The following is a 27,879-nucleotide window of genomic DNA, read 5'->3' on the forward strand; positions in this document are numbered from 1 at the left end:
GCCAAGCACAGACAAGTTTTTCATTGAGTGTAATCAAATCGTCTCTGCTATATTAGCATAGTCCTGCAATCGGATGTAATATGAGGCAATATTACTTGAGAATATAATAGTGAGGATGTACTGTGAAGAAATGGTTAGGCATTTACATGAGCTTAGGAGACTGACCTAAGACTTACGGTCTTACATGCCCGTCCTGTCTTAGGGTGCCTTCCTCTCTTTTACTGCCTCTCTGTAAGAGCCCTTGAAGCAGGCGTCTAAAGCTGGCTGAGGGAACTGGCCCCACTGTAAGCTGATAGCAAAGGGCTGTGGTTATGCCCTCTAAGCCATGCATAGAGGCTGCAGGTATTACATGGACTTAAAAGATTTATCTTATTGATAAAATATGTCCTAGAAAACTATGAGCAGTTTAGAAATATGTAATCAACAGAACTGCCTATGAAATTTGACAACTTATGTAAAAATGAAAATAGAAGTTTCATGTTTAGAGGCATTAAAATTAGTGAAGAGGACCTCAAATGTTAAATGTTAAAATTAGACATTACTTTGGCCACACATGGCGATGCACGTCTAAAATCCTAATCCTTAGAAGGCTGAAACAGGAAATGAATTTGAGGCCAGCCTGGGTTATATATCTGTATGCTGTCTCAAATAAGTCATAAATACATGGATAGAAAGGAAAGAAGAAGGAAAGAATTATTTTGACACTTAGCTTGAATAAGAACTGAGAGTTCTATCAGTTCTAAAGCACAAGTGACAAGGAACAGGCTAGCTCTTATGTAGACTTAGAGCCGGGCCTGACCTACGGAGCCACAAAGGAATGATGTGGAGACAAGACACAGCCACCGCAGGATATCAGCACCACAGCCCCAGACAGGCGCTGATATCCTTCCAGTTCCTTCTGAATGTAAGCGGAGACTCTCCCATGAACCACTCACCTGCGTCGTTTTTGTTCTGAAATATGGTCATGGCTTCCAGGTTTAACGCACACACGCCCCTCATGAACGCTTTCTTCATAGAGTCTTCGAAATGCTCCTTCTCTTGCTGCATTCTTTCAATCTCAGCTTTCGCATTTTCCAAAGCTCCAGAAAACTAAAGATTTACAAAAAGTGTGAGTGTGAAGGAGACTGCAACACAAGAAAGAGGCCGGGCGTGGGGGCGCACGCCTTTAATCCCAGCACTCGGGAGGCAGAGGCAGGAGGATCTTCATGAGTTCGAGGCCAGCTTGGTCTACAAAGTGAGTCCAGGACAGCCAGGGCTACACAGAGAAACCCTGTCTTGAAAAAAAAAAAAAAGCAAAAAGAAAGAAAAGAAAACACAAGAAAGAATCTTACTGTTAAAACATAGGCTGAGGTTTTACTCTGCTAGTTAGGCAGTTATTTAGTTTTTTGACTAGGATCCTATGTATGTAGCCCAGGCTGGCCTCTAACTTGCTGTGTAGACAAGGATGACCTAAACTCAGCCTCTATCTCTACCTCCAAGTGCTCAAAATACAGATGTGTGCTATAATGTGCAAAAGAGAGGTGACTTATTTTTCTTTTTAACTTTATATACCTTTTATATAGGACATCAAATAAAATATATTTATACAAGCCACATATGACCCACATTCTTTTGGGAGGAAAAATACCCTAATATTCTTGTAATATTAACAGAACTTTTAAAAGTAAGTGTTATTTACAGAATTTAAAGTACGTAGTGAATTTTGGTAAAGCCTACTTTAGTATAGACCAAGCCTAGAAAGACCACATCTTTTCTGCATACCATTTTGAATTGCAGAAATTATATTATGAAATATATTTATTTTTGTATGTTTGTGTGGATGCATATGTATGGATGCACATGTGTATGTGGGTGTGAATATGGAGGCCGGAAGTCAACCTCAGTTGCTGCCAACTTGTTCTATGAGGCAGGTCTCTCACTCTGTAAGGCTGAGTTGGCTAGGCTAGCCGCAGTGAGGCCCAGGGAGCCTCCTATCTCTGCCTCCCCAGTGCTGGGGTCACAAGAACACAGCACTGAGCCCAGCTTTAGAAAAGCAGACAGAGAGCTGAGCTTGGTTCTCATGCTCATAAGGTAAGCAGTAATGACTGAGACAGCTCTCTAGCTCTATAAGGTTTATTTTTAATACTATCAGTGTTGTAAGAATGCTTTCTTTTTCCTTTTAATATGACTTCAAGAGGCCCTTTTGTGTTCCAAATGTCTATTTTTCCCTCCTTTCATGATGCAAATGATTCCCTAAGGAAACAATGTATGTTCTATTATTAAAAATCAGAGAAAAATAATTCAATTTATTCACATTTACTCATATCAAACTTAGATAGGAGCATAGTTTATTTAAATTAATAAAGAGAAATCTCTCTAAATTTTTGTTTTTGGCTGCATATAGACACTGAAAACCATAGCCAAACTAATAGTGAGTCTATACATTTCTTTTATTATACAAAGTAGAAATTTAAAAAAGCAGCTTACCATAGCAAGTTTGGCTTCATACTCATTGGAGATCTGCACGCATACTTCCTCAGCCCTCGCTTGGCATGCCCGCTCCACCACTTCCCTCCACTGCCTCTGTGCTACACATCGCCAGCCCTTCCAGACTTTCTTCAGCAAAGTTCTCTGAAAGTACTGGTCAGCCAGTTTACCCTCATAAACCTGAATAAAAGCAACATACAGGAAGGAAAAAACCCTCAGAACCACAGAGAACTGGTAAATGTATGGGAGTGTAACAAAAATAACATGGCGGGAGTACACGGATGTTATCACTAATCCTGCACCGACACTACTGCACATGGGAAAACTGGTTTGGAGGGTGCAGTAACCTGCTTGGCTGCACATGTGGGAAGGGAGAAGTCACTCTTGCCTGGTTCTAGAGCCTGTGTGCTTAGCCGTGACATCACAGCTCACCAAGGCTTATCCAGTCAGAAAAACAAAACACAACCCTTGTCACCCAGTCATGAATCTGCACCACCTTTTAGCTGAAGGAATAGGAGAGTAACAGCATGCTGGAGGCCATGGTTCAGGCGGCTCCGCCTCCTTCTCTTTTGGTGGAAACAGTTACTCACACTGTCCTCCTCCACAATGCCAAGTTGAGCAAAACAAGCAGCGCACACTATTTTTCTTTTATCAGTGAATGCTTCTGAAGTAGTTATGCTTCTTGGTTTTCTGTTTTGTTTTGTTTGTTTTTTCAAGACAGGGTTTTTCTGTGTAGCCTTGGCTGTCCTGGACTCCTTTTGTAGACCAGGCTGGCCTCGAACTCATGAAGATCCACCTGCCTCTGCCTCCCAAGTGCTGGGAATAAAAGTATGTGCCACCTTGTCTGGCTAGAGTTACACTTCTTAATTTTCTTAAAATTAAGATACTATTCAAAAGTGATGGTACCTTGTCTATTCTGGCCAGTATTTAAAAATACATATATTCTTATCATGTGTCACTTAACATATAAATTTAAAACTATGGCACACTCACTTTAGACAGTCTTATCTATCTATCTATCTATCTATCTATCTATCTATCTATCTCTATCTATCTATCTCTATCTATCTATCTATATCTATCTATCTATCTATCTATCTATCTATCTATCTATCTCTTCCTCCCCACCCCCCCCCACCCCTCCCGTGGTGTATCCATGTTCAACTGCCATGCACACATGTGTATCTATGTAGATCAGAGGTCCATGTAGGCTATCTTCCTCTATTTCTTTTTTCTTTTTTTTTTAAATAAAAATTTATTTATTTTTATTTTATGTGCATTTTATGTCTGTGGGTGTCAGACTTTGGAGTTACAGACAGTTGTGGGCTGCCATGTGGGTGCTGGGAATTGAACCCTGGTCCTCTGAAAGAACAGTCCGTGCTCCCAACCACTGAGCCATCTCTCCAGCCCCCTCTTCCTCTATTTCTCCACCTTGATTTGACACTGATTCAGCTAGGCTGGCCAGTGAGTCTTATGGAGCTCCAACCACCCAACCCTCAGTGCTGCTGTGCCTGGCTTTGCTATGGGTGCCCAGGCTCTCATGCATAGGCAGCAGGCACATTATTGACGGAGCCATAGTCTCAGCTCCCAGATAGCTTGTTTCAATGTGATGAATACATATTTGATTTACATGGATAAATACAAGGTACTTTTAAAGGAGATGTATGATAATATCTTTTTCCTTAAGCATTGATCTCTTAGCACTACTCCAGGGAACGTGAGCATATATGGAATACACACCTCTATACTCATTTCCTTTAATCAGAGAGTTCTACATCCCATCTTTTTAATGGCATATACATACTCATGCTTTCTTATGTTTTAAACAGTTATTTCAAATTGTGTGTGTGTGTGTGTGTGTGTGTGTGTGTGTGTGCATGTGTGTGTGTGTGTGTGCGCGCGCAGGAGAACAGGTGCCTGTGGAGGCTAGAGGGTGGTGGACTCCCCTGGAGTTGGAATGGCAGGTGGTTATGATCCACCTGATATGGGTACTGGGACCTGAGGTCCTTGCAGCATGCTGAGCCTTCTTTCCAGCCCCACTTTGGCACTTGTAGCTCAGTATTTTGTCCTTTAAAAGAAAGAGGAAGGCTTGCTATACATGCTAAGCTGACACTCAGTCCACTCTTCTTGCCTCAGCCTTCCAATTGCTGAGATTGCAGAGCATATAAACACGCCTGGCCTCAGCAGTATAGCCTATCAGCTCACTATTTCTCATACACTGGCTCAGCATTTACTGAAAGAAAGTAATGCTATTCAGGTACCAACTTGCACAAACCTGTGCAACATGCCCTTCTTTAATTCTCATGTTAAGTTAGTCTACAACAAATACCACCTGCAGCATTTTACACATAAATACGGTAGCGCTTGCTTATGAAGAGGTTGTACTTAGGCATTGATTATCAGCAGCATCTCTTTCTGAGCTAGTATCTTGCTATGTTGCTTGGGCTGGGCTCATACACTGGGCTCCAGCGATCCCCCTGCTGCAGCCCCCTGGGAAGCTGAGAATACACATCCGTGCTGCTGTGCTTAGTCAGATGTGTCAGACGCAGAAACAACATAGGCGGCAAGTTACCTGTTTAAGGCTATAAATTCTTTTCCCAAGTAACTGAGTTTAAGGCCAAGTCTGTTAAAAAGTTTCATTCCTAGGGATTTTATGAGTTAGGTACAATCTTTATTAAACTACTACGAAGCAGCAAATGGCTTTTTATGTATGTTCTAGTCAATACAACCTGAGAGGTGCTTTTCTAAACTGCATCAAAGTCAAATTTCTTTGAAACCAAAGCAACATTACAACCTAATTGATATTAATTCATTAGGAAACAAATTTCTGAGTTTAACAAGAGTTCTCATAAGTCGCCCTGAAGTCTTTCTAATCACAGGACTAGCACCTGACAGCGGTCATCTTTTTTATACTTACATCCTGTCTTGATTTGACATGGCCGAGTCTCCAGTGGTAGAAGGTTTTCATTAGCTCTATTCGTTCCTTCTGCTTGCCAATGGCATGAGACAAGCTGGAAATCACCTGTAAATAGCAAGTGACCCAGTTACTGTGGCCCTCTGACAGCGGCAACTGACTTGTGGAAAGGGCACACATCCTTACATGTTTTAGTCTATGTCTTAAGCTGGATGATGCCTGGCTGCTCAGTTTATTCATTTTTAGAAAGGGATTTTCTCATGTAAAAATGCTATAGAGAATAATTATGGTTATCTGCTCTACTCATCAATTTGTCTGTTTCTTTCTTTTTTGAAACATTGTCTCACTATGTAGCTTAGGCAGGACTCAGACTTGTGCTCCTTCTCCTACCTCAGGGTCCTGGGTGCTGGGACTGCAGGCACATGTACCGCACTCAGCATAGACTGTTATTACAAAGACTTTGTTTCCCATGTGAATGAGCTTAGTATCAATAACTGATGGGAAAGGGGAAGGAGACCTTTGTTGTGTGTGTATCTTGCTATTTCCCAGTAAAGTTTACATGCATGAAAATTAACATACTTATTAACACTTGACTCAGGAAGACAACTGTGCATTTGAGTTTGTTACATATACAGAAAGTCTTTACTCATTTGACTTTTAAAGGTGCCTGGTCTGAAATGTCTTTCTAGTCCTCGGACATAGAAGTTTCTCAATATTTAATTATTTTATGGTTTGAGCAAGTTTATAAGAGAAGGTTTGGTTTTTAATGATTTTTTTTGAATGGCATTATTTCTATCAAAAAACAAAAAAAGACATTTAACTCCTAAGATGATTCTCTTTTTCAAAGCCCTGAGTAACTGAAATATGCATCTGGCATAAGGCACACTGAAAGGACCTCAGTAAACCACATACACTTAGCACAAGACACTGGCTCCTACTTTACGTTTGTCCCTTTGAAACAAGAGTCTTGCTGTGCTCCCAGCTGCCTTGAACCTTTGCTCCTCCTTGCCTCCAGCTCTTAAATATGGAGATTACAGGCATACCATGCCGAGCCTTGCTTTCCTTTCCAAATAGAGAAGGGCATTCTAATTGTCTGCTCCATTCTGCGTCGTTGCTGGATAGGCTGTTCACTTTACTCATTTTCATAAGTAGAACACAGGCTTACTCACTTGGTGATACTTCAAGATCAGAAAAATTAGAGCCCTTTTGAAGCTAATATGACAATGACAGTGTTTTACATCAGGCAAACCACAGAAAGCATTTGACTCTATACTATGTCAGTGAAGAGCAACGAGAAGCACGTCTGAAAACGTCATCTTGCCTGCTGGGAGGCTTACATCTATAACCCTGTACATTGAGACACAGTCAGGAAGACTTCCAGTTGAGAGGCCATCCTGGGCTACACACTGAGTTGGAGGCCATCCTGGGCTACACACTGAGACCTGTCTCAAAAGGTCAAGCAATAACCTTTTTTTTTTTGATTCAATGAACACTTGAGTGCTGCTTCTTGAGGCCTTCTGTGAACTCCAGCACATGCTCATCCATAAATAGATATGAGTCATCCGGGCTCATCCGACCCACTGCCCACTGTTTTGCTTAAGGTGTGATCAGGAGGCAAAAATCCCTCATACTGTTCTGAACTCTCCCCTCAGCTTTTTAAGCAGCCAGGAGGCAGTGAAGGGTGCTCTCTGTGTTTCTCTCTATCAGTGGACAAATGCATCTCACTGATAGGATCTGAGATGCTTCCTGGCATCTATAAAGATGGCTAGGAATGTAGGTAATGCTCAATCTCCTTGAAGCTGATGGAGTTACCCACCACACTTAAATCTAATAAGAATAAACCCTAGGGCTGGTCGCTTAGTTTCTCTGCAGCATGTCTTACAGGAGCAGACTAATCTTAGTTCTCAGAATGCTAGTCCACTGAGACATGGACTAAGAGTCTCACTTAGAGGGAGCATAGAAAAGAGGACCTCATCCTTCCTTCCGAGGGACAGCTCAAAGGCCTTCTGCAGCTCCTTCAAGTCAGCGATCTGCTTCAACAGCTGCTTTACAATCATCGCGTGCTTCTCCTTTTCTTTTTTCATCTCCATTCGGTGACAGTCAATAAAATTAAGTCTCCACTTACTCAGTTCAGATAAAATATTTGTCTGAAAAGAAAAAAATATTGAAAATAAATCATTTATTCTTTTGAACCACTTTTAAAATTCAACTAAAATAAGAAACTTTAAAAAGATCAGGTCAACACACTATTACAAAAATAAAAGCACTAATAAATGATGTTCGCAAGTTCACCAGCTATGGCTCTTTATACTTCATTCACCATATCAGGGAAATTAGTTTTTTCCCATTTTATGTTACTTTGTATGAAATCTTACAACATTAAAAAAATGTTTCATTCACAAAATTCCTTTGTGTAGTCATAGACTTAAATATCCACACTAAAATAGATTAGGTGCAGTTGGAGAGATGGCTCAGCAGTTAAGAGACTGGCTGCACTAGGGGACCTGGGTTCAATTTCTAGCAAACGCGGGTGGCCAGCTCATCTGCAACTCTAGTCCTAAGTGATCTGATACCCTCTTCTGGCCTTCACAGGCAAGATGCACTTACACATAAGATGAAAAATAAAATCTCGGAGCATGGTGTGGTGGTGCACACCTTTAATCTCAGCACTTGGGAGGCAGAGACAAGTGGATCACTGTGAGTTAGAGGCCAGCCTGGTCTACAAAGTGAGTCCAGGACAGCCAGGGCTACACAGAGAGACTCTGTCTCAGAAAACCAAAACCAAAACCAAAACAAAAAAAACCCAACAAAAACAAACAAACAACAACAAAAAAACCCACCCACCCACCCAAACAAACAAACAAAAAACCAAACCAAAACAACAACAAAACAAAACAGAAACAAAAACAAAAAACCCACCAGAAAACAGATCAGGTGAAGAAGTGTAGGAGAATGGTCTAGGCTGAAGCTGATTAGAGGTGGTGCTGGTGGCTGAAACCACAGAGCTGACATTTTCCCAAGACAGGTCATCAAAGTGGTTACCTTACAACAAAGTGCTTAGTTCCTTCACCCTGCTGACTGGCACAAGTAAAGCCTAAGTAATCACTGATCACCTAAACACAGCAGAAACCTTCAGAGACAAAGATGGCTCCCTAAGCACTGGACAGCATGAATGGCTGGCTATGTAACACTGCAACAGACTCTACTATTATCAACCATGAAACCTGTGGCCAGAGTATACCTAGAGTTTAAGGTTTTAAATAACAGGGAAATCTAAGTGTCATAGGAGTCACATGATCATATATATATATATACATATATTTCAGAAAAATCCATTTTTCCACTTTTAGAATAGTTAAAAATATTATTTTTAAAATATTTCTTTGCTTTTAATCGTGTAAGTCTCTGTGTGGGTAACGTGGGCGTGAGTGTAGGTACCCGCGAGGCCAGAGGTTTGAGATGCCCTTGTGCTAGAGGTCCAGGGGGTGGTGACCCACGACATGGTGCTGGGAAGTGAGCTCCAATCCTCTCTCTGCACGACCACTCTTGCTGCTAACCACTGAGCCATCTCTACAGCCCCCTCTACTAGAAAAATAACAAAAACCATGACATTTCTACAATAGCTTCATTGCAAGACAATTAACATTACCAAACAAAAATGTTTTTATAGATTCATCAGATATATATTGTGGTTGCTATTAAATTAATATACATTGGTAAAATATATATATATATTTTAGACATAAAAGGTCCTCGGATGCCAGCTTCTCAGATAGCTGGGACTCCAGGTGTGTGGCCGTCCTAAGGCTTTATCTGTCATCGCTAGAATCTGAAGAGACTGAAGCAGTGTCAGTCATCACTGCAGGCCATCAGGAAGCCCTTGAGAATACATGAGAAGTGTGGTGGAACATACAGTATCCCAGCAACTCCTTAAAACCTGGCAACTCCAAGTTTGGTTTAGAAAGCAGTAATGTCACCTAGGTCTGCAACCGAAATATGTAATCTTAGTATCTACTAAAACATATTGAGTGCCAATCCACAGTTAAACAGGGCGCCAAGGCAGAGGCAGGCCATATGTGCATAAGTCTAAGACACTGGATGGACCATCCCAGGAACCCAAAGGCTTAGGTTTTGTTTGCTTTCTAGAAAAAATTAAAAGAAAAAAAAAAAAAAGGGAAAGAAAGAGAGTAGGCTCAGGTGTCAGCTACAAAGCACACTGCAATGGGGCAACTGTGATACCTTAAGACCCGAGCTCCAGCGGTCAAGTATATTCTCCACCTTCCGAAGACTTTCATCTAGATGGTCACTCACAATTACTTCATGGGCATCGGTATGAGTAGACGTAGAGGTTGGTGAGGAAGAGTCGTCTAAAAGGTGTGCACTGAAAAAATCCAAGACTGGGTGAGAGGGCTTCCTGGGTGACGAGACAGGCGATGACCCTAGAAGAGAAGCAATCAAACAGCAGCCAGGTCAAACGCAAAATCCTCCAACTGGCCAAGGACTATCATAGGCTACAAGATGTCAACTCTGGAGGCTGGGAAACACAGAGGTATATGCAACCAGTGTGGGTACTCTGATAGCAGTCCTGTCACTGATTGAGGGTTGACAGGCATGGGATGCCTCCTATACCCCTTCCATCCTTCACAAACAATTCCCATGGCAAACAAGGGCACGCCACACATCCTGGTCCAGCCTGAGCTGAGTGTGATAAGCCACACCATCACATTAACATTAACAAAGTACCTTTTGTATGATAAAAATGTTTGGTTGGCTTTCAACACATGCTATCCTAAGAGGTAGGTATTTCCTCAACCTTAAGAGAAAACTGAGGCTCAGAGAGTTAACTGACCATGGTGAGGGTGCTGTATATAGACCACCGTTGCTTACTAGTCAACGCCTTACCATTGCAGTTGTATATAGATCACTGCTGCTTTACATTCAGTGCTGGCATTGGTCTTAACATTGCTAAGATCTGACAACATAAAGGGGCTAGTTACTTAGCTTATCAGATACTCCATTAGCCTCCAACATGCAGATGAGAAGTTTGTGCACCAATCTACATGCATGTATACACATACAACTCTATCACTTGCTATCACCTAGTGAGGCGGAGGAAGCCAGACCTGGGACAACTGGCCTCTGTCTCTAAAAAGCATAGAATAGAAAAGTTAATATTCCCCCACAGGTGCACTGCAATAGACACCATCCAGCACCATCTCTCATGTGTGCCATATTAACTATGGAGATCAAACAATCAAGACTGAAGAGCAGTCCTCTCTTTCTTGCAGAATAATCAAGAATAGAATTTCTATTGAACACGGTACATAAAAGTAAACCTTTGCAGAACTCCTTACAAGAAGGAAAATTATTCCCTAAGTAGTATGTCTGCTATGCAATATATAGGGCTTAGGATGGTCATATGTGAGATATTACCTACACGGTCTGAGGATGGTCAAGAATCCAAGGGACATGGCAGAAAAAGACAAAGTGCACACACAGTCTTTTACTGGGTTCTACCAAATAGAGAGGCAAAAGGCTCTGCTTTGTCCCTTTTGTTTTTCTGAGATAGGGCCCATGTAGCTCAGGCTGGACTTAAAGTGGCTAGCCTCTTGTCTTAGTGTCTTAAGTGGTAGGATTACAAGTACATTCCACCTCTGTGGTTTGTGTGTGTGTGTTGTTGTTGTTGTTGAGAAAAATCTATATTCACTGCTCACAACATAGAGCTTGAAAGACCATCCACAATGATATTGCCCAAGACTCTTAAAGGAAAAGAAAGATAAAGGCAGGCATTTTAAAAAAGAGATTTATTTATTATTTATTCAATATTCTGCCTGCATGTGTGCCTGTCTGCCACAGGAAGCCACTGTATCTCATTACAGATGGTTGAGAGCCACCATGTAGTTGCTGGGAATTGAACTTGGGACCTTTGAAAGAGCCTTAACCTCTGAGCCATCTCTCCAGTCCTCAGGTAGAAATTTTTTACAAAGTGGCGCTGGTGCCCCATATTTGACGACCTCCCCTTGGTGAGGAGCCCTGGTGGCACTCAAAGAAAGAATAGGCTGACTACCAAAATGAGACTTGTTAGCCTGTGACCATAAAGTGGGGGAGGAGAGCTCCCTGGGACATGGACCTAAGGGAGGGTAATAGGGTGGGGGTTGGAGGGTAAGAGGAACGGGAGGATATGAGTGATAGGAGAACAATTGAGTTGTTAAGTGAATAAATTAATTTAAAAACAAAGTGGCTTAAATGGTTCCATATTAAATAATGCCACATTGTAGAGCGAGGGAAATATTCCATGTCTAATGTTTACATTTATACCATGTGAAGTGAAAGGCCCAAAGCTGATTCTGTATGCTTCAGAATCCTTCTCCTCCACAGCTAGTCTTTCTGCACATTCCAGACTCAACACACAATTGCAACAATATTAGACAAGTTAGTAACTCTGTCTTCACTGTTACTTTTACCACTGCTTTCTAAGGGTAACTCATACACATTACCTTTATGTTATATTCAGTAACAATGATTCATTTTAAGATAAATTCAAGCTAAAGATGAACATTTTATCAAGTGGTATAAATACATACTGCAGATCATTACATTGATAGGTAGATGTCTGAAACCGGGGAGCAGTACATTGCTTATGTTAAGAAGGACTTAACAATTGACCAAACTATTATCTCACTAAATCATTATGAATAGCTGCTTCCTAAAGGCATTGCTGTAAAGGATGCCATACACTGTATTATTAACTGGTCTTAGCTGTACTATTTTGGAATCTTGTGAAATTGTTTTAAATATTATCATTTAAGCTAGCAACAATAGCATTTTAAAGCTTGGTTTTTTTTATTTAATTAATTTATTCAGATTAAACTCAATTGTTATCCCCTCACTTGAATCCTCCTGTTCCTCCCTCCCTCCCTCTTTCACCCTATTCCCCTCCCCTAGGCCTATGACCTAGGGGGACCTCCTCCCCAACTATATGGTCATAGGCTATCAGGTCTCATCTTGATAGCCTGCTATCCTTCCTCTGAGTGCCATCAGGTCTCCTCACCCAGAGGAGGTGGTCAAATACGAGGCACCAGAGTTCACGTCAGAGTCAGTCCCCACTCTTCACATAACTGTGGAGAATGTCCTGTCCATTGGCTAGATCAGAGTAGGGGTACACTTACAACTAATGAAACTAAGAAAAGTCAACCCACCTAATTTTGAATTTAAATCACATCCTTTTCCAACGTCCATGGAAGTTTCTTTTACAAGATTATTTCCTGCCCCCAAAAAGGTTTTTAAAATTAAACTGAACTACTTAAAAGAAAATGTGTGCATACACTGTATGAGACAATAGCTTCACTGTGACATTTTCATGTATGCAGATAACATGCATAACCCTTTCTTATTCTGTTCTCCTTGTTACTCTGGTCCTTGTCTTTTAAAATAGTACCTTCTACTCTTATGCCATAAATAAATAAATAAATAAATAAATCCATATTCCATACATGTGGAAGAACAAGCAATGTTTGTCTTCCTAAGCCTGGCTTGTTTTGCTTAACTTGATGATTCTCAGGTTTCATTATTTTTTCCTCAAACAACATGATTTTGTTTTTCATGGCTGAATAACATTCTACTGTTCTTTAACCATTCATCTGTCAAAGGGCACTAGACTGATTTGATGCCATGGCTACTGTGAATAGTGCTGCAATAAACATGGGTGTGCAGGTATTGGATGCTAGCTCCGAATTCCTTGAGTGTATATCCAGGGGCATACAGCTGGGCCATATGGTAGCTCTAGTTTTAGTTTGGTTTTTAAATTTTATAAACTTTATTTAAAAATTAAACTTTCAAATAAACAAAATCACACCAAAATTAATCAGACTCAAAGTCTACACAATGCAATACAGTTAGAATTGGCATTCAGAATGAAAGCTATGAAGCTCAACATTAAATGTTATACTTGTAGTGTCAAATATATTTTATGTACTTACCTACCATCTAAACAAAAATAAATAAAAATCTAAGAGTAAGAACTAGAAAAACAACTAAATTTACATAGTTTTGTAACTCATGTCCATTCAGTTTTGAGAGGAATCTCCTCAAAGACTCTCTTAGTGGTTGCATGGGTCCACACTGGCAGCAGAGGTAGGGAAGGGTCTGTCTCTAACCCTTCTTTTCACCAGCCTTTGCTGATTTTGTGTTCTGGATGACAGCTTTCCTGCTGGGGTGAGATGGGGATTGCAGAATGGTTTTGATTTCTATTTCACTGATTGATAAAGAGGTCAAATAGTTTTCATGTATTTATTGCCCAACTGTACTTCTTTATTTGAGAACACCCTGCTCAGTTTATATCTATCTGAATATAGCATATAGATATAATATCTACAATATATGCATATATATTAGAGAAGAGGGGGCGGGTGGGGAGAGTCAGAGAGACTGTGTGTGCACAGGAGGAGTGTGCATATGCCACAGCACACTCGTAGTCACGCTCTTCTTCCATCTTGTTGAGACAAGTCTCTTTGTTGCTCGCTGTTGTGCATGCCAGCTACCCGGCCTGCGAGCTTCTGAAGGTTCTCCTGTCTCTTCCTTCCATCTCCCCTGCAGGAACACTACTGTGTTTGCTTTAATGGGCTCTGGGAATCTCAAACTCAAACCCTCAAGCCTGCATGGCAAGCACTGGCCTACTGAGCTCTCTTCCCAGCTCTCGCCTGGTTATATTTATCAGTCTGCAGCACTGTAGTTTGGTCAGGAGGAGCTGTTTTTTTTGTTTTTTGTTTGTTTGTTTGGTTTGGTTTTTCAATACAGGGTTTCTCTGTGTAGCCCTGGCTGTCTTGGACTCACTTTGTATACCAGGCTGGCCTCAAACTCACAGAGATCCACCCGCCTCTTCCTCCCTGAGTGCTAGGAAATCAGTAGTAATTGTACATTAAGGTACTCGGTGTAATCAAAATATGACTGACACCCCTGATGTTATAATGAGTAAGCCCAAGTTCAGATCTCTAAAAGGAAATGAAATTTAGGTAGAAAACATTCTGCCACGGTAAATTACGGATCTGAAGTCATGGTGCTATGGAATGAGCTATTGCTCCAGTGCAGCAGCAATCTGAAGACAGGAACAGTGCGTGTGCGTGAGTGTGTGCGTGCGTGCACGGTGCACGTGTGCGCGTGTGTGTGAGAAGATCTACAAATATAGGGAATGAGGGACTGAGACTATGGCTGTGACTCAGTGAAACCAGGAGTTTTTTTGCCTCTGTGTGGGGCATGAAATGCAGCCTCAAGAACAGTTATCCTTGGAGGCAGGCAGCTATATGATGACTACCCACCTGGCTGTCTCAGCCCTCTCAAAGAATGCTTACTTAGGGCCATGAGGAGGCTCGGGAGGTAAGGGTGCTTGCTACCAAGCCTGACAATCTAAGTCAATCCCTAGACCCCACACAGTGGAAGGAAAGAGCACAGACACACATACGCAAATAAACACACAGCAACAAAGAGAGTGCCACTCTAAGCTGCTTGAGCTTGTACTTACTAAATAAGGAATGAAAACGTAAAAGGAGCTTGCCTTCTGTCTCTTCCTTCAACCCTTCTATTAAAGGACAACTTGGCTTCTATCAGATACTGGCAGTCCACATGCAGGGCCACCTTTGTCCTGATAGCCCACTATTGTCCATGCCCGCATGAATGTTGCTTACAAAGTGCCAGTGTGTGCCTCACAGAACAACTTAAGAGATTCTGATACAGTGTTGAGAGTGCCTTTAAAATGGGTTTGCACATTTAGTTTTCAAAATAATTCTGGCACAAAACTTCTGGACCAAGAACTAGGGTATAAGAGATAATCACTACTATGTTGCTTTAATTATTTTTCATAAAGTTAAAAGTTAACTGAAATTTAAATAAAAATCCAGCTGTCAAAAGAGCCAGGAATAGCACAGAAAAATGTAAGGCAGGACCTATATTATACTGCTTTACACCATGAATAGAAAAGAAACTGCTGAGGGAAAGGGACATTTCCACAGTCACTGCAGCATCTCTGACAAACTCAGGATCGTAAGTGGTGCCGTGACAACTGTGAGTGAGAGAAGCATACCGGCCGGAGTCGGAAGTCTATCTGGCACCACTTCTCCCTTAGGCTGAGACGGCTGTGAAGCATGGGATTCAACATTTGGATTCACAATAGTATAGCGGAGCAGTTCTTCATATTCGTCCTGTGAGAAACCAATAAGTGATGTATTATAACAGCCATAATGTTGCATCCAACCACTCAATAGTTCATTGTGTTAAGAAATCTACTTAGAGCCAGGCGTGGTGGTGCACACCTGTAGTCCCAGCACTTGGGAGGCAGAGGCAGGTGGATCGCTATTAGTTCGAGGCCAGCCTGGTCTACAAAGCGAGTTCAGGACAGCCAGGACTACACAGAGAAACCCTGTCTTGAACAACGACAACAACAAAAACAACAACAAAAAATCTACTTAGGGCATTCTGGCGAAGAGTGCAGTAGGTTGGCCTTGGAGCTGGGGGTGGGGGAGGGGCGGGTGCAGCAAGCTTTGCCCCGCCTCCCGTACCCCTCTGGTCCATGTCTGACCCCCACCTCCATGAAGGCCAACAGACTGGAAAATGGCCACATGAAAAGCAATGGTGACTTATCCCCCAAGGGTGAAGGGGATGAGGCAGCTGGGGCTACTGGTGATGCCATCGAGCCAGCACCCCTAGCCAGAAAGCTGAGGGCAAGGGCGAGGTCGCTCCCTAGAAAAAAAAAGAAGAAATTCTCTTTTAAGAGGCCTTTCAAATCGAGCGGCCTGTCCTTCTAGAGAAATCGGAAACAGGGTCAGGGTGAGTCCTCTGCCTCCTCACCAACAGAGGAAGATTAGGAGAAGGGGAAAATCAGTGCCTGCAGCAACGAGGGCACTGCCCAAGAAGGGAAGGCAGTTGCCACCCCTGAAAGCCAAGAGGCCCAGGCTAAGGGGACAGAGGCTAGTGCTGCCTCCAAGGAGGAGACACAGAGGAGGAGGCAGGGCCCCAGGCTGCAGAGCCATCTGCTCCCTTGGGGCCTGAGAGTGGCCCTGCATCGGCCAGTGCTGAGCAGAATGAGTAGCAGGTGGTTGATCTCTAAGCTGCAAAAACTGTGCTGTCCTTGTGAGGTCACAAGGTGAGGCCTGGACCTGGTGCCCTGGCTGCCTTCCTGTGGCCAGAAAGGAAGGGGCTTGTTGTCCCCTCCCAGCCACGCCCCTTTTCTCTCTCCTGTGTATTCTCCCATCAGCCATTTGGTCTTACTCTTAAGGCCAGTTGAAGATGGTTCCTTATGGTTTCCTCGAGTTAGGTCAGTGATGTGAGATGCTCCTGTCCCTAGCTTCTTCCCAGGCCCCACCCCTGCAGAAGGCAATGGCTGGCTTTCCTCCCAATTCTTGTTCCAAGTACATTAGTTTATCCTACTTCCCAAACCCTGGGTGTCCAGCCTTTCCCTTGTTGAGTTCTTAGTCTCTTGTGTTGTGCCTAGTGGCACCTGGGGAGGACACTGCCCCAGACTGGGTTTTTATAAATGTCTTACTCAAGTTCAAACCTCCAGCTTGTGAATCAACCAGGTCTCTGACTTGATAAAGAAGTATTAGGCTCTGGGCGGGAGGGAGGTCTGTATTGTGAAACAACTTCTTGTTGTCTTTTTTTCCCTCTCCCATCCATGTAAATAACTTCTAATGGCCAACCCCTGGATTTGTACTTTTTTTCCCCTAACTGCTAAACCGATCTCTGCCACCTGGATTTACTGTAACACTTGGAAAAGGATTAAATGTTGTCTTGTTTTAAAAAACAAAGAAAGAAAAAAGACATCTACTTAACTACCTCATAGTCATATACTTACCACAATACAGAAAAGTTTAGCTCTTATGCTAAGCTTCGGTCTTTTGAGTGTTTCTGCTACGACTTTTACATTTATAATTAAAAGTTTAAAGAGGTAACAGATTTGGGTGATTCAATACAACACTTTTTTCTATCTCTTCTTTCTTACATTTCAGAACATTTAGCTGAAGATGAGACAAGACATGCTATTAAAAAGCTATCACTTTCAAGTATTTAAACTGAAGCTCAGTTTGTATTTTTTCTCTCTTCATTCTCCCTTTCACTCCCCTACCCCCACCTTTCATTTTTGAGACAGGGTTTCCCTATATTTCCCAGGCTGGGACTTGCTGTATAGCCCAGGTTGCTATTAATCCTTAGTCTTCCTGCCTAAGCCTCTGAGTACTTGCATTACAAGCATGCATCACCACATGAGGTACCAGGACTTCTTGATACTATGTAACTCAAAAGAGGCAATTAAGACTTCTGAAGCTTCTGAAACTACACAGGCATCTTATTTCCCCTAGTTTCAAGCCTGCACTCATCAAGGCAGCTTGCTTATTTTTGCTGCCGTTCTTAGAAGAAAATGTGATGGATTTGAGTTTATAAAATAAATCTGTATGATTGTAGCTCTGTTTTAGCATTGGAATTTTAGGTAAAATTGTAAAAGGAGCTTGAACTATTGTGTTTGAAAACTGAAATTTCAATGTGAAAGAGTGAGTTGGTTTGAGTTTCAACGTGGATTCTATTTCACACACATATACACACATGCACGTGTGCATATTACAGTATTCTTCAGACCACAGACCTACTTTTTTCACACCCAAAAGTTGGGGGGGGGGGGAATTAGGGTACGCCTTATGGTCTGATTGCTGTTTCTACTGTCTTTCTTGCTTTACTGCTCTAAAAACTGGGTGCATCTTATGGTCAAGTGCGTCTTATAGTTCAAAAACTACAGTAAGCATGAGGTGAAAGAAACAAATATTTTTATGCAGTGTATATTAATACATGGAAGAAGAGAAGCAGCCAGCCATGTAGTGATAGAAGACAGTTATCCAACAGAAAACCTTAACATTAGATGTAAGATAAAAGGACAAAGGAAAACACCCCGACCCTGACTTGACGCCAACCCCAAGACCAGGGCCAAGCAACAGAAACCCACCATCCCTGAGCACAGACCCCAGCAATCGCTGAGCTTGCCCAAGCTCAGGAACTGAACTCCCAGCAGGCCTTACCCGGGAAACCCCCACCCCCACCCCAATCCTATATAACCCTGCCTTGTGCTCAGTTCTCTGCCACTTGCACTGGGGAAGCCTTCCCTGCAGCAGCGCAGCAGAGCTTCAGTAGGAAAGGCTCTCCCTTCCGAGCTGCAGCCCTACAGCAGAACCTCCTTCATAGGGCTGTAATCAGCTCCTCTTGTTATGACGCCCCTTCAAGGCAATAAACACTGAGTTTTAAACCATTTCCTAGTAGTTAAGTAGAAGGTGTAGCCGGTGTGGATGCAAACACTTGTAATTGTAGCACTGAGAAGTGGAGGTAAGAGGAACAGGGGTTTGAAGCTAGCCTGGGCTACATAGGGAGTTCCAGGCTAGCCAGAAGCTACAAAGTGAAACTGTGTCGGGGGAAAAAATATTTAGCATTATCATAATGTCTAATTTTCGTATTGACAAGAGTAATTATAATTCTTTAAAAAGATTAAATAATTTTAAATTAAAAGATTTCTAAATCATATCTGGTTGCTAAAATAAAAGGAAACCTGCTGGGAGTGGTGGCGCACGCCTTTAATCACAGCACTTGGGACACAGAGGCAGGCGGATCGCTGTGAGTTTGAGGCTAGCCTGGTCTACAAAGTGAGTCCAGGACAGCCAAGGCTACACAGAGAAACCCTGTCTTGAAAACCAAAACCAAAAACAAACAGAAAGGGAAACCCTAAATTTTCCATTATTAAGAAAAAAGGCAACCTTAACTTGAGAAATTGGGATAAGCTACACCATACCCATTGGTATCTATAAACCTAAATGTTTACTCTAATGAAATAATGTAGAGTTCCAAGTCTCCTGCAGTAGCCTTGCTAACAGACCAGGAGCACCTGTTTCTCCTTTATTCCTGTAAGTGAATAAGCCCCAGGGTTTGACCTGGGAAAACACTCATCTCCTTTTTCCATCTCCCTGCAGCTCAGGCTCATGCAAACAACACACCCTCACCTAGCTGGTTGTCCTAACTCCCTGTCAGTGTCCACGTTCAAGCTGGAAGATTATACCAAATGCTGTGGCAACAGGAACCAGAAGCTCACCGCACAGAACACCAGACAGCCCTGGGCTCTGGGACCTCACGTGGGCTGATGTCCTGCCACTTTCATTAAAGATGAAAGCATTCAGCAGAGGCAGTTAAAAGAGACCGCTTCACACAATGTTCAGAAATTCTGAGTTTTATTTTTAACTGTGTTAAAGCCTTTGTAGAACAAGCTTTCAAACAGTTCATGGGTAGTTTCTGAAAACTTAAAACAATATACTCTCTAAATCAGTGGGGAGTTCTCTAAGTTTGATCATATTGTAAATGCAAATATGTCATTGTAAATGGAATGAGTAAATGAAAAATGTATTTTTGGTTTTGCCACAAATTACCACTTTGCTTTTATTTATTTATTTATTTATTTTATTTCTTAGATTTATTTATTTATTTTTTTGGTGGTGGTGGTAGGGTCATCTCTCTATGTCTGACTGTCTTGGAACTCTCTATCTAGATCACAGAGATCCCCCTGCCTCTGCCGCCTGAGTTCTGGGATTAAAAGTATGCACCACTACACAGGGTTTTATGCTTTTTTCAGAGTCACAAAAAAATTCAGATGTCTTCCTACCTGAAGGTCTGTGGAGACAGAACTGCCACGATCAGAAGAGTCATTGTAAGCAACGTGAAGTGAATACTTGTCCTTGTCAGACGACATTCTGCACAAATGCTATAAAACAGCACAAGTTACCTTTAGTTGTTTCCTGTTTCATGTCATTTAAAAGGAATCAGCCGTTCAGCAAGTTGAGTACTTACAAGCAAGAATCATAGGGCCAAAACAAGGGCTTACTCCAAACATTAGTGCATCTATAATATACTGAGAGAGATGAGCTAAATACAGGAAAGGTTGGAGAAAAATGCTTCAGAACTCTCTCCTGCAGGCTCTGTCAGAGATAAGTGCATGCGGTCACCATTCTTCAGCCTGTGTGACATCCTGGGGACGGTACACTTTTCTGTGACATACTGAACTAAGATAGTCTAAGAATTTGTGTAAATTTTCTCCCTGAGACACTTCACTAAAGAAAACTATACAAAAAAGAGAGATTTAAAAGACAAAGAGTAACTTTTCAAACTCTCGGAACACCGTAAGGTAGACAAGATGGCCCAGGAACTGAGGCCTGAAAGACGTGCAGTCCATTCTGAGAGACAAAGTGAAGATAGAAACAGAGCAGCGTAAGCCAGATACAGAGGCATGGCATGTATGCCAATAAGACTTAGGCTGTTTGCCTAGGCTGAAGCAAAGTAAGACTTGAGTGAAGATGACGAAATAAGAAGAAATAGCTAAGATTATGACCTTTCATATGAAAAGGCTGACTCTTTACAGAAGCCACTACATGTTTTAAAGAACTGGTGTGACCAACCTTGGTTTTTTTTGTTTATTTTTGTAGTGCTGAGGATTGAACCCACGCACAGCTATGCAAGTCAGGGCAAGAGCTCTACTGCAGTTATATCTCCAAACATAGCCTTTTTCTTTTTTCTTTTTTAAATTGCAATATTACTCTGACAGCTTTAGGGCAGATTGGGATTCTAAAAATAAGAGTCCAATCAAGAGCCAGCTGTAGTAATCCAAGCAATAAAGGTTCTTTTCAGAATTAACTAGGAGACACATGAGTTCTTCAGACCAGAAGCAGTACCGGCAAGGGGAAGGGAGGTTTGGCTCTGAGACAGCTGTGCATGGTGACGGCAAGGAGGGGTCATGATCAATAACCATGTCAGAGGTCAGAGTGAGGATGGGAGGCGTCCAGATTCCCGTAGCTAACTGGATCCTAACACTACTCACCAAAGCGATGGATGGAGGACAGTGAGGCGGGGAGCACAGAGTTCAGGATCAGAGATGTCAGCATCAAGTGGCCCCTGAGGCACGGGGTAAAGCCGTGGTCAGGCAGGACATCAGCCTTCAGCTTCCCCAGAGTCTGTGTCCACGAAATCAGCCAGCTGTGGGTCAAAAATATTTCTGAAAATCGCACGGGTACTGAACATGCACAGGCTTTTCTTATCATCATCTCCTAGACAATACTGTGTACCAACTGCTAGCCTAGATTTATATGGTATTAGGGTTATAAATAAATGGGAGATGTTTTAAAGTGAGAAGGATGATGTGTGTAATAGGCCATTTTATACAGGTCTCTTGAGCATCTGCAGATTCAGGTATCTGTAGGGGTCCATCTGGGAATCAACGCGCTGACTGTGGGGCACAGAAGAATAGCTGTTATGAGGCCACATTGGCTGCTCAGCGCACACACAGCTCCAAGCACAGCAATTCATAAAGGCTAGAATGTAATAATGGCTCCCAGAGTCAAGCAAGGCAGAGACCTGCATTGCAAGTGTAGGCTGGAGATTTAGGTTGAGGCACTGACCTATTGGGGTCTACTAAAGAAATGGGAATGAACAGGACCACACACAGTGTTAAAGAATTCTTACCCTGTACACACACTGCAGGTATTTTAAGAATATAAACACGAGTCTTTTTTTTTAAATTATTTCACATGCACTGGTATTTTTGCCTGCATATATGACTGTCTAAGCATGTTGGATCCCCTAGAGCAGGAGTTACAGTTGTGACCTGTCATGTGGGTCCTGGGTATTGAACCCGGGTCCTCTTAACCACTGAGCCATTTCTCCAGCACCCAAACACATGTATTTCCTAGGAAGATTTTTTAGCGTCCAATATGATGTCAGAGGAGAACAAAATCCTAAAAGAAGAAGGAATCTGTAAGTGCTAACTTTTAAAGAACAGCGAAGAGTCAGCCACAGGACTTGGAGAGGAAGCCAGAACACTGGAACTGGGTGGGCAGCACTATGAGGGTCACTGGCCAAGAAGGGGCAAGGAAAGCCCTCAACTTGCAAATCAGGAAGTTTCTGTGACAGTTTCAGGTGCTGGTGGAACAGGCCTCAATTCTAGTTTGCTAAGAAAATAAATGAGATAAAGATAGTGACATAGAAGGGAAAACTCACAGAATAGAAAAGCAGGCTGCAGTCAGATTGTGAAAAGGGGAATTCTGTTTTACTCAGAATTACTACGTATTCACAGGATAAGCAAACTGATTCTCAGCTGGGACTGTCTTCCATTCAGCCACGTAGGGTAGATAAAATAAGCACAGATCTGCACCAAGGAAATGAATACTTCACTGATTTCAAATCAACCACTGTGGTAAATTTGGTCCGTTTCAATTCTCATTACATCTTCCCTTATGACTTGTCTGCCGACTAGGTAGGCAACCAGAGTTGGGAGTTGTGGATGCTTTTAGCAACAAACGTGCTGGTATATTAGGCGTTAAACATTGTTTCTTAAGTATATACTGCGGTCACACAACGATTGTGCCATCCACCCTGCTCTTTACAAACAGGCGTGACAATCAATTCGAGACTCGACATTTCCTCACAGTTTCTGGGTTCAGAAACGAAGCAGAAGAACGACGCTTGCTTTTGTGGGTGACCACACTATTCCACCACATTCTCCCTATTCTCTAAGCGGAAACCACAAGACAGTCTGAATGCTCCTCTTTGCCATAGGTACAACCTGGCTGAAAAGCCGGCTCCAGGAACTCAAATGCAACCGCTAAGAGGCAGAGGGCGAACCAACGTGTAACCCGCATCAAGACTGACGTCTCCCGTCCTACTGCACATGCAAGGAAAGGGGGTGCGCCAGTCCCTTCCAACTGTTCTTCACCCCCCTCCAACCCAGCCCCATGTAGATCTAATTCTTTCTTAATAAAACACAACGTTATGTTTGACTATCTCCCCGCGTCCCGAAGAAGAGGACCGACGGGGCGGGTAACCGTGATGTTTAGTTTGCGTCACTTGTGTCCTCTCTTCTTGGGTACCTCCAGGGACGACGCCCCCAATCCTGACATGGAGGAACCGGCCCGGTACCCACCGTCTCCGTCAAACCCCGACTCTTCACTCGCGTCGCCTCCCGCGTCGCCTCCGCGACCACAGCAAGCAAAGCCGCTACCCTAGCAGCCACTTGACAGTTTTAAACTGCGGGCCGTGATGAAAGATAGCTCTAGCCATTGGTCCACAGCCTCAGCAATCCTACATTTGATTGGTGCTCTGAAAGTGGGCGGGGCCTAGGGGCTCAGCGTGAAAAGCCGGAAGTAGGCGATTTGCAAGCAGACGAGGGACGAGGTCTGCGGGAAGCCCGCTCAGAGTTCCTGGTACACGGTGCGCGCATGCTCAGTGCTGCCTTGTGGCTGAGAACTACGGGTCGCCTCTGCAGACATATTTAATTCATTCTCGGAAGCTTGTGGAAGCTTTGAACTTCTGATTTTCAACAAGGTGAACAGCCTAGATATCAGGTCTGGAGGTTTAGTTTCTATGCACAGATAGTCAGCCACAGAATCACTGGCCAGGCAGTTGCTCTCTTAAAAGTGCAAATTCCTGACGTTCACCCTGTATTGATTTCTTCAGTTTTGAGCTAGGGAGTCTGAGTTTTAACAAGTAATGTAATTCTGAGGACCCGGGCTTAAAAACTGCCAGCTTAGGTTTTGCTAATGACCTAAATTACTACAAGCTGCAAGGTAGGACCTTCTGGTGGAATATCGACCTTACCAGTCAGATCATAATTACAATATATAATTTGGTTTTACCAAGTCCTTGTTATTATCTTGGGTAACGCTACCCTCGTTAAACGGTTAGTGAAACTAAGTGAGCTAATATAGTAAAAACAGACATCACATAAACATATAAAAATATCAGTTTTTCAACTCTCATTACAATTGGTGATAAATATGACTAGAGGCACATAAAGGTCCAGGTGAAACGGATTCTACTACTTGAGACCCCAATAGAGAAAATAATTTGCTTGATTCCCCCTCCCCCATTTTGTTACCTAGATGATGTCACTTTCTTTTTTCTGTACATGGAAGTGGCACGACTCGAGCCTCGCCTACTTTCATATGCTCAAGAGCTAGGCTTTTATTATTTTTTAATTAATGATGCATATGTGGGAGTAGAGGACAAGGAATGCTTTTCATTTCCACCACCTGTGACCTGGCGATTGAACGCAAGTCATCAGGCTTGGTGGCAGGTGTTTTTACCCACTGATTCACCTCATTGGATATTATATTTGAACGATAATAAAGAAAGGCGCCAGAAATTTCTTTGGAATAAGCTATGTTGATTTCCATACCCCATGTTTATTTTAAAGGACAAATTGTTATCACTATAAATAAATTTATACTTTGCTCTAATAATTACTGTTCACTTGAACACCATATGGCAACCTCATACACTGTAACACTTTTGTGTGTTCCTGACACTATAATCCAATATCTTTCTTCCTCATCTTTATATGTGGGCTACTGTGTCGATGTCAGATGTCCTCTTCACTACTCTCCACCTTATTTTTTTACTTTTATTTTTTTGAGAACCTGGAGCTCATTGGCTTGCCTGGACTAGCTGGCCAAACCCCAGGATACTCCTGTCTGTGCCTCCCCACTACTAGGGTTGTAGGCACAGGACATCACATCCTGCTCCTTGAGTGCTGCTGACCTGAGCTGAGCTCCGAATACTTGTGAGATAAGAGCTATACTGAGCCATCTCCCCTTCCTATTTCTTGTTAGAGGGAAGGGATGACGTTCACAGAAGAGATTGGGAAAGCCATACCCGTTCTTTTGTGAGATTGTAGAAAGAGACCAACCTGAACTGGATTTTATTAACTTAAAAATTGCTATGTTGTCAAGGTTGCTAGGCCAAAAGAGATTTCCACTCCAATTATCCCATTGTAATTTAACTGGAAGCTTGAGCCTTTTGTGATGATTTGTTTATTCAACAAATATTTAACATCGACTACATGCAGTTAGTTTTATAGATAGTAAAAAGAGGGTGGTATGTAGCCATAGATGCTAGAAAATCATGTAAATGAAAAACAGACATCGAATCATACTACCAAAGCCAAAAGGGAATTAATCATTAAACATTGGCTTGAAGTAAGGAGAAATAAAGAAATACCTGACTAGAAGCTAGCCACTGAATAACTGATTTTATCTAAGAAACTCAAATGCTGTTTGCCGTGTTTTGGCTGATGTAGTGTAGTGTGATACACAGGATGTCTGTAAGATGAAGGTGCCAATCCTATCTCCATCCCACAGATACCCTGTTTCACTTATGGTCACAGAGCTCTAAGATCAGCTATGGAGTATATGGGGTTTTTTTCCTCATCATTTTTTATTCTGCATTATGTAAAAAAAACAACCATCAGCAACTTATTGCTTTTCTTCACATTCACATGGGTTTGGGGCACTTACTGCCTTTCCCCTGGAAAAACAAGCTACCCAACAACGTAAGTACCACATTGCAAAGGTTGCAAATCCCAGCATCAGTAGCTTGGAGACAACTCCCCAGGGGCCAGAGAGGGAAATGATGTCCCAGTGGATGACAAATAAGTGGAGGGGGACACTAAACTGAGGAAGAACTGTCCCTGCCACTGACCCAGAGCGCAGCTCATACCCCCTTTCTCCAGGCATTTATTGCCACCTCCTCAAAGGGGTGATTTAAAAAAAAAATTTTTTTTTTGGTCTAGGGTCTGAAAACTTTTTGAATGACACCAGAGTTGCTTTAAAGAGAGATACAATGGGACAGGTTCAAGCATGTATAAAAATCATGCTGAAGTCAGAGGTCGTAAGAACCCTTAGAGGAAAACGAAACCCTGATGAGTCAGCAGATATCTTCTCCTTAAGCCAACAGGGACACCAGACAGAGTCTGAGGAACGCTTGAGGGTTCAGACTGGCAGGTACTTCTGTTAGGAGAAAAGTTAGCAGGGTTAACTTTTCTGACTGGATGGATGGCGACCAGCTTTATTCTTTGAAGCGACAAAGTTTGCCAAAGTTCAAAAACTAGAGTGAAAATTGTGCTTCCTTTGAAAAGAGTCGGCTCCGCCGCTGCCTTCTCGCCTGGCCTAGTGGCGTCGCCTCCCACGTTGCTCAAGTATTTATTGCCTTCTGCTTGAGATGAAAAGGCGAACTTTTGAGGTGCAAGGACTGGGCGGTCCTGAGTAGGTAGGGTTCTGGATGTCCAATAGTCAGCACGCGCTGTGCTTGTCATGGCTTTGGCCTCCCGACGGTCGCGAGAACCCATGCTCGGGGCTAGTCTCAAGTCCATCTCACTGGGAGTGGTCTTCAGTATTGCACAGGTATGAGATGTCTGTGAGTTTAAAAAAACAAAAATCACAGTGGCTCTTGGGGATTCGCTGGTAGCCCATCACAGTCTCAGCAGGATGTGGCTGTGGCCACAGGGCTCCTGTGGAACTCTGTGACTGTGGAGTGGGTGGGCGCCGGTGCCAGCAACTGAGGCAGGGAATGCGCAGCAGGCACCCTGCATATCAGGGCCCAGTGTCTGTAAAATATCTATAACCGAGGAGTTGCCTGCCTCCCTTTGGCAGGAGGGAGGTTCGGGGGTGGTTTTGGAGGGCAGGATCTCAGACTCATACTGAAGAAGCTGTCCCACGAAGCCAGAGTTAGGGGAGATCTCACTCCTTCAGGCCAAACTGCTCGGTCTTCATGAGGTAAGCCATGCAGATGGTGGGCGAGAGGGAACCGCCCCCCCCCCCCCCCCCCCCGCTCCCGCCACACAGTGGACCAGGACCTTGCCTCCTCCTTCCCGGACGCAGTCAATAAAATCTAGTGCTTCTTGAAAACGCGAGCTAACGTCAGCTGTGGGGTTGTCCTCCACAAGGGGTCCATTTATAGTGTAGGTTGGTGGTGCAGGCCTCAGAGGTCCTGCGGGAAACATTCCGCAGGGCTGTGATGTACACGTTGGTGAGGAACTAACTAACACTTGGATCCATGGTAGGCACTTCCAGGAAGAGGAGGATTTCAACTGGGCCACCCTGGTCATAAGCTGGTCTGGAGGTGACACTGAGAACGGGCTTTCCACACTGGCTGAGGAGGCCTCTCTCACTTTCAGTCTTCTCTTCAGAAACGGGCTTCACATCCACACAGCGCTCAGGATACTGTGAGTAGACGGCTTCATATACCCCTTTTATGGAAGTAGACCCGCAGAGACATGAGCACGATGTGCCGCGCGCACGCTTCAGCTCGGCGCTCTAATCCCGCAGTTGACGTTGAGCGAGCTGCGCATGCTCGACACGGAGAAGGCCAAGTAGGACCACGCAGCGCGCCTCCACCTCCGTGCAGAGCATCTTGCTCAGCTGGCGCCCCGTCGAGCGACGTGACCCTTCATGTTGCTGCTACCTGGCGGCCCGATACAGCGCGCCCAAGGGCACCAAGGATGGGGGGGGCCACCCTGCCGGCCTGTGGCCTGCGAACGAAGTCGGGCGCCTGGGGGCCGCGTGACGGTCTTCACGCACGGCGAGCATGGCACCCGGCCCAGCCACCCGCTGCTCCAGAAAGCCCTTGTCTAGGGTCTTATTATGCAGTATGCACTATTGGAAACA

The 27,879-nt window shown here is 43.3% G+C and overlaps 1 protein-coding gene and 2 pseudogenes across 5 annotated transcripts in view; 1 reads left to right on the forward strand and 2 right to left on the reverse strand.

Annotated features, from left to right (window-relative positions):
• The window catches only part of POC5 (POC5 centriolar protein), a 36,031-nt gene extending 11,701 nt beyond the window's left edge, over nt 1-24,330 (reverse strand). The window contains exons 1-9 of one of the 3 annotated variants that reach the window (XM_084802724.1): nt 24,315-24,330; nt 21,264-21,418; nt 20,055-20,153; nt 15,456-15,573; nt 9,620-9,819; nt 7,351-7,527; nt 5,384-5,488; nt 2,467-2,646; nt 936-1,089 (exon numbers count right to left, since the gene is read on the reverse strand). In XM_084802724.1, the coding sequence (XP_084658850.1) occupies nt 936-1,089; nt 2,467-2,646; nt 5,384-5,488; nt 7,351-7,527; nt 9,620-9,819; nt 15,456-15,573; nt 20,055-20,141 (1,021 nt within the window). In that variant the 5' untranslated portion in view covers nt 20,142-20,153; nt 21,264-21,418; nt 24,315-24,330. Of the gene's footprint in view, nt 1-935; nt 1,090-2,466; nt 2,647-5,383; nt 5,489-7,350; nt 7,528-9,619; nt 9,820-15,455; nt 15,574-20,054; nt 20,188-21,263; nt 21,419-23,360; nt 23,489-24,314 lie in introns of those variants that run through there. The other 2 variants (XM_084802723.1, XM_084802725.1) reach the window with 2 other exon arrangements.
• LOC311609543 (MARCKS-related protein-like) lies at nt 15,596-18,415 on the forward strand (annotated as a pseudogene). The gene has a single exon. The product of its transcript is annotated as an MARCKS-related protein-like (transcript).
• A 1,747-nt stretch (nt 24,331-26,077) lies between the features above and the next one.
• On the reverse strand, nt 26,078-27,624 carry LOC311608084 (dual specificity protein phosphatase 5-like; annotated as a pseudogene). The gene is made up of 2 exons: nt 27,546-27,624; nt 26,078-27,461 (listed from the first exon to the last, which is right to left on the reverse strand). The product of its transcript is annotated as a dual specificity protein phosphatase 5-like (transcript).
• Between the last annotated feature and the right edge of the window lie 255 nt (nt 27,625-27,879).

Source organism: Acomys minous (genome assembly GCF_964271855.1).
Source record: "Acomys minous genome assembly, chromosome: 11".
Taxonomy (NCBI): domain Eukaryota; kingdom Metazoa; phylum Chordata; class Mammalia; order Rodentia; family Muridae; genus Acomys; species Acomys minous.